The following is a 7,202-nucleotide window of genomic DNA, read 5'->3' on the forward strand; positions in this document are numbered from 1 at the left end:
TATATAATACATATATATAATTTGAAGAATACAATTCTTGCAATTCACAAAATTATATAAATTTCCTAAATAAAGAAACAATTTTATAGTAAGATAGCTGAAAGAAAAGTTCTGCTGCGATTCAGAAAACTTTGTTTGACGACAAACAAATCTATCAACATTTTAAAAAATTCTGCTAAAAGTTACTTGAAAAACAGATCCCCCGTGTTCCACCGTGATTCACCGGCACCTTCGCAGCTCAGTTGAGTGTTCAGGCTGCGATTCATATTTTTCGGATCATTGACGAAGTCCTCGACACCGTAAGCATAGACCTTGATTGCCGTCGTGATCTCGCTTACTAAGCTGTCGCTACTCGTATCGAAGTGCACACCTGCAAGAGAAAAAAGGTATCGAACAAGCTCGTTAAGCTGAATTCATTACTGGCGAGATTTATATTGGCTTGCATGAGAACCGATTCAATCATATCCGAGATTTTCTGTATTTTTCACCTTTTTTCTACCAATAATAATCGGATGGAAATGGATGAGAGACTAAGCGAGCTTGTAAATAATTCACGAGACACGGATTTCATTTTTCAATACAGAGATTATTATTGCTCGTCCTCTTTGATACTCGCAATTTTGTTCGAGCCTGCAGACGTTTACAGAAATTCTTGAAATAACTGGGGGCTTTACCTTGTGTTCTAATTTTGCTCATTTATTTCTGAATAAATCCATGATTCCGTTTGTATCAAAAAATTACTCTAGAAAAATATATTCTACGTCAATAAAATATAATTTTATCATTTCTCTAAAACAAAATTTTTGCTTTGAAATTTTTTGTGAGTTTTTAATTCAGAATATTAAAATATTAGATATTTACGTGGTTCAAATATAGGGAATAAGTAAAAGATAAATTCTATAAATGTGATATAAAACAAAAAAAAAATATAAAAATAATAAAAAGTTTTCTCTTCAATTTTCTAAATTTTCCAGTAAAACGCATAAATCCCGCTGTCAATTTTATTTCTCGAATTTATTTCTAAGGAATTTTCGTTTTGCTTCGCAACACATACAAAGTGTATATTCCTTTTTGAAAAGAAATTTCACGGAAAATTTACACATCGCAAGACGCGCTTCATTCGACCAGATTTTTGTGCGACACAACGTGCCAGCTGCATTTCCATAAATATTGAAAATGTCGACAAGATACGAAAAATATAGATAAATCGATATATCGAAGATCGAAAAACGTCAGATGATTTATATAAAAATCACTAAAGCAAATTTACTTTTTGTGTTTGACAAAATCAAACGGAGAGATTCAAGTCAACAAAATTTGCGTTATATAAATATATTCATAGATATGATATTCATACATTAATTAAATACTTAGCGAGATACTTGTATAAAAAATACTTAAAATTGCAAACAGCTTATACAACAAACTTTTTTATAAAATATTAAAAATTCTTATTTTCCCGTATTATCTGAAACAAACGTAGCTCCGAAAGATGTTTAAACAGCACTTTGGCAATTCTATAAAATAGTATTGAACCAAAGTAACATTTGTTCTGCTCAATTCACAGCGATCGCGTTTAAAAACGCAAAGTGTTTGCGTTCTATACACAGCGCGAGTTTATGCACCAGTTTTAGTTCGCGAAAATTCAAACGTGAGAGATTCAACCCGAGTTATGTTATTTCACGTGGCTCACAGGATGGAATTCGACGAATTTATTTTTCCCTCAAGGATATTCTCGGGAGAATCTCGAGAAAGGAATCAATTTTCCGTCTCCGTGATTCTGGTCACGGTGTGAATAATTCTTCTGTCTATCCACTCGAGAATCCGTGCATTCTTTCCGATAAAAGACGTATTCTGAATGTTAACATATGTGTAACGAATGTGTAAATACACTCTTGACTTCACTGCGATTCCCGCGTGCATTCAAGAGAGAGATATGAGATAATATATATATTCTCTATACGAATTCTACGTCAATAAATCACAAAAATTGCTTTTATCTTACTATCTTTTCTATATGTGTAATATCTTATTTTGAATAACGAAAGTGTTTTATATACTTAACTTTACTACAATATAAATATATCTAGCTCTTTCTAATTCTTCTTCTAAGTTATAAATATGAATACACTTTATGTCATTCTCTATTTATTAATTTAAACGCATAGCTTTTGAAATATGAAAATACTTGTTGTAGCAACTTTTAGTGAAAATCATAACAATTGTGTAAATTTGATTAAAATTAATTACCACAAATGTTGATGTATACGGGATATATATGCGGGATGCGGGTCATAGTTTACGCTAATTTGATAAAGCCAAGAATCCGTGCACTAGGAGTAATGTTTTGAGTTTATATACATTTTTGGATCCGGTAATCCGCAAATACGTGGATGCGAATAATTGTTCTACTCACCCAACATTCCGACCGGAAACTGACTGGGAGTTTGCAAATTTTCGATAACACTCTGCGTGACAACCCACACGTAATTCTCGCCGGTAATTTCGTACTCCCTGGCAGCGGTTAGGATATGAATTGCCTCTTCTCTAGTTGAGTACAACAACATCACTCGGGATTCGCTCTTTGCGAGTTCCTGGAGATCGTGTGAGTCAGTGACCAGAAAGGTGCTTAGTATGGTAAATTTGAATGTGTCCTGCATGTCAGAGATTCTCTCCCTGACCGCCTGTATGAAGTCATCGTGACCAGCTATTTGCGACGTGACGACGCTAAACTGATGCCACTTGTATCTCTGTAGGATACTCAGCATCGCCGCGGTTTGATGTTCCAACGACGGTGCCAGTTGCAACTGCAAGCTGCTCTGCGATGCCCGCTGCGAACCGACAAAATTTCCATTTTCGTCGTGTTTTGCAAATGTCGACGAAACACGCGCAGACGATATATTTTCGTCCGAATTTAATATCACAGTTTAATAATAATAAAAAATACTTTTAAAATAAAAGCAAAAACTCGTGATATTTGCAACTGCGCTATCTGTTTGATCTCGTATATTTCAATATAACTTGAGGGATTCTTTAACATCATAAAAATTTCGCCCGCGAGCACAGATAAATGTTTGCGCGTGTTTGGCAAAAACATAAATTCGTATAAATTCTTCTACTTTTTATTCCACAGTTGTTATACTCACCCTCTCGAGGCCCGAGTTATCGGCGTTCCATGCGATCACAGGAATTCCTAAGTAACCGGCCAATTGAAGAAAGTATTGAGCACTGGCCGTACTACGTCCGTATTGCTCGTAATTCATAAGATATAAGATTGCCGATACGTTCACCGAAAGAAATTCTTTGCAGAGCGAGTCTAAAATAGCTGCAACACAAATTGTTCCATTGTAATTAGTAATATAATTCTAATAATAAAAACATATTGCCTTACATTAAAAAGATATTTTCAAAAATATTCATATTAATTTAATATTAATTAATAAAATCCGAGGTACTGCTTGACACAACTATGCATTAATAGCTCTCCTTGCAAATTATAATTGGAAGAATTGCATAGATTTTTATTTTATTAAAATCCTTAAGCGCACCTTTATACTTAATGCATTATTGTTTAGCCGTGAAAATAAAGCGGTAGATACATTTTTAACTTTTTCTAGCATCGTCCGCAATCGGGTTATTTTTTTCCATTCATTTTCGCGTTTTTATGATGCGCATACCTATTTTCCGAAAAATAAAAAATAAAACAACATTGAAAAGGACGTTACTCGGACCACAAATGTAGTCCAACTTACTTCGCGCAGCGAGTTGTTTGATCAACTGATCTCGTTTCATGCTATTCTATTGTTTCCCGATACAAGATAATTTAAGGTTTTAGTTTAACGGGTTTTTATACGTTATGCGATAGTTCTATTTGCTTCGCTCATTAATTGAATTTAAATAGAGAGCACAAATGTTATAAGATTGAATTAAAATTCCGGAAAAAACATAGTGTACTTGAATTTAGGCAAACAATAACGTTTTCGATTATGCATTTTTTTAAAAACCTTTTATTTTCTAATCGATTTTGTCTCGTAAATTAACGATACTTTAATTTTTTTAAACTATTGTAAGATGAATAGATATTCGGTTTATTAATAAAAGAATCTGCCAAAATGTCGCATAATCAATTGATTATGCGATATTTGATATGTGTGTGGTTTATTTTATTATGTTTAACTTAGAATTGTGCTTTATGTAGATCAACATTTATACAAACAATTTATGTTACAAGAGTAAATATACATACATAAAAGGTGTATAGATATTTTGTTAAAATCAAATAAAATTTACCAACTGTTTGTAGAACCAAACTAGTCATACTGAATTTCATAAAATAGAAGCAGACTGAAATTTTGTAATTAACGGAATGTTAGTATAATTTTAACAATAAACTTGTGCGTTGGTGGAGATTCGAAATTGTTTTGCTTGTGTAAAAGCCGTGTATGTATTTTGATTCTCGCAATCCTTACATTTAATAGTCGCATTCACTCATAACTGAAAACGTTCTTTAGTCCGGAAAACGCTTGCATGATGTACTGTTTTATAAAATATGAACGCTCTCCTACATTTTATCAAGTACTCTAGAGAAGATCGATCGGCGTGGAAAAGTTGATTGGTCTCGTCTGATGACCGATATGGTCTTCACACAATGGATCTCAAACTTTAAAACATCTCGCATGGAAATTGTGGTTTGGACATACAATATTTAGATACGCAATTTAAAAATTTTCATACATATTTAAAGAATATACGCACTTTTCTTTATATTACTTTATACTGAATTTAATAGTATCATACTTATAATTAATTCAATATAATGCATGATTAATTTTCGTCATATTTTATATTCCTCAATGAAATTTTTATCAATAAATTGATTTAAATGCCAAGTGTGAAAATGAATAATTATTAAAAGCAAATAAAATATGCGTAATAGTAATTTACTCGTATCTTTGATATCAATGTCCTAAAAATACGCGATTAACTAATTTGATTTGTAATATGATCACTGACCAGTATTATATCAGTATAATCAAAACTGTATATATTCGTATACATTATCATCAACAAAGCCATAGCAACAAATATAACAACTAATGTAATGTAATAATATTTGTTGCCTTAATGTCCAAATACAATAGTACTAAAAATAAAATTAACCATAATATTGTATATGCAATATTGTCAATAAATGTAATTTGCGATTGTTTTGCTATTAGAATAAAAGCAGTAAATAATAAAATACAATATATTGCCAAATATGTTTATGTTTTCTCTCTCTCTCCCTTTTGAAAATAATTTTATACAATATATATATCAAATAAACGTGTTCTTTATCAATAGTTTGTATAGCTATATACAAAATATTTTTGGAATCTTTATATTAAATTAAATTAATGAATATAGGTGGTTTCCTTTCTCTAAATGTTACAGTATATTACACGTGTGTTTACAGTATATTTCAAATTAATGAATATGTAGTAGCTAAATCTGTACTAAGGAACAACAAATTGATTAAGGTAAACTCCTTTGATCAGAAATTACTTCGCGTAGCTGAGATGTACTATAGTGCTTCACCCGACCATGCGTTCGTAATTTATTGAGATAGAACGTGTAGTCTACTAAGATAAAACCAATCAAATGTGTAATGCTTTTAGTGTAATGCTTTTAGTTTAAATGTTTATAATTAAAATAAAATTTATTATTATTAATATTATTATTATTAATTCAGATAGATTAATGTTATGGATTAAGATTATATATACTTATTGTTTATTAATCGCAATAAAACTATATTGTTATTTGCAAATAGCATTTTCGTAAATCTTTATTTTTTTATTGTTATTTTAAACATTACAAATATTTTAATATAAATATTCATCCGGATTATTTTGCACATTGTATTAAAAAATTTCAATACACAGCATAACTATAGTAGAAAATATTTCACAATATTTTGTTTATTTCAAAATCTATCAATACTCATATTTCTGAAACCGATAAAAGTGCAGAGTTGGCAACGAACTCGACGAGCTGAAACCGCTCGTTTTAAACTCTCGTCAAGTGTTATTAACGAACAGATTATTTACGATTCTTCTTGGTGTTCGGTTTAAACGATAATTTACGACTTTGCATGTTTTGCGAATATTAATAATTTCTATTAAAATGACGAAAGAGAGAAGGGATTCTGGCATACAGTAGCATACGGCATTTAAATTGAATGCAATTTAATTAGCAAATTTGAACTTTGCTGTCGTCCCATTTGACAACTGTCAAATAAAAGTCCTTATTCTTATTTAATTTAATAATAGCTGCGTTCCATTATTTTTTGTACGTTGGCAAAAAATAATTTTTTTTCTGCAATGCACTAATAAATATTCCGTTATCAGTAAACGTAATCTAACGTGATTTATTATAATCCATGACAATACTAACATAAATTCGGTTAATATAATCAAACGTGTAATTTATCAAGATTATTTTCTTGCCTGCAGTTGCATTTGCAATGTTATTCTAAGCACCGTATTTACAAACAACTTAACAGTATTTCACTAATCCCGAGCTATCAATAATAATGCATGTGTATTGGCAAATCAGGAATTGGTTATATTTATTTTGATCAACAATTACCGATGCCAATACGACAACTCCAATAAATCAAATTTAGCCACAAAGATATTTTGCCAGTAATTACAATATTGATAACGATTACACTGCCGTAATCGGAGACATTAGCTTGGGAATGCTCCCTTGGTTGTTGCGGCTCAACGTTTGTACATCAATAACCGGCTTAACCGCGCTACTAATTAATCAACCAATTATGAACGTATAGAGAATAGGTCTATAGCTATATATTTCTATAGTTGAACGATGTGTGTGTTTACCCTCTAGAATAAATATATACAAGTATAATAAAATAATTTGTTCTCTTTTTTTTGTTTTCTTATATATATATATATGTATATGAAGGTGAGACTTTTACTTACCACGTCTGACTATATACAATGTTATTCTACTAGAAACAGGTATTCTGCTCAATAAATATTTTGCTTAAATGCAAGTTTCTATTAATTCAATTAACTTTATTCATTCAGACAGCAATATATACTACAATGCGAAAAATTGTAACTCTCTCTCTTTATTTAATTCATTAAGTGAAGTTCCGCGTCCGAAGTAAGTTGCGAAAGAAATTAAGTATAATT

The 7,202-nt window shown here is 30.9% G+C and overlaps 1 protein-coding gene across 1 annotated transcript in view; it reads right to left on the reverse strand.

Moving 5' to 3' along the window:
* Nucleotides 1-7,202, reverse strand: part of LOC115239241 (glutamate receptor ionotropic, NMDA 2B) — a 109,839-nt gene that overhangs the window by 41,804 nt on the left and 60,833 nt on the right. The window contains exons 3-5 of the mRNA XM_029813656.1: nucleotides 3,147-3,325; nucleotides 2,417-2,831; nucleotides 187-370 (exon numbers count right to left, since the gene is read on the reverse strand). Coding sequence (XP_029669516.1) covers nucleotides 187-370; nucleotides 2,417-2,831; nucleotides 3,147-3,325 — 778 coding nt within the window. The remainder of the gene's footprint in view (nucleotides 1-186; nucleotides 371-2,416; nucleotides 2,832-3,146; nucleotides 3,326-7,202) is intronic.

This window comes from Formica exsecta, unplaced genomic scaffold (genome assembly GCF_003651465.1).
Source record: "Formica exsecta isolate Colony F162 unplaced genomic scaffold, ASM365146v1 scaffold37, whole genome shotgun sequence".
Classification (NCBI taxonomy): Eukaryota; Metazoa; Arthropoda; class Insecta; order Hymenoptera; family Formicidae; genus Formica; species Formica exsecta.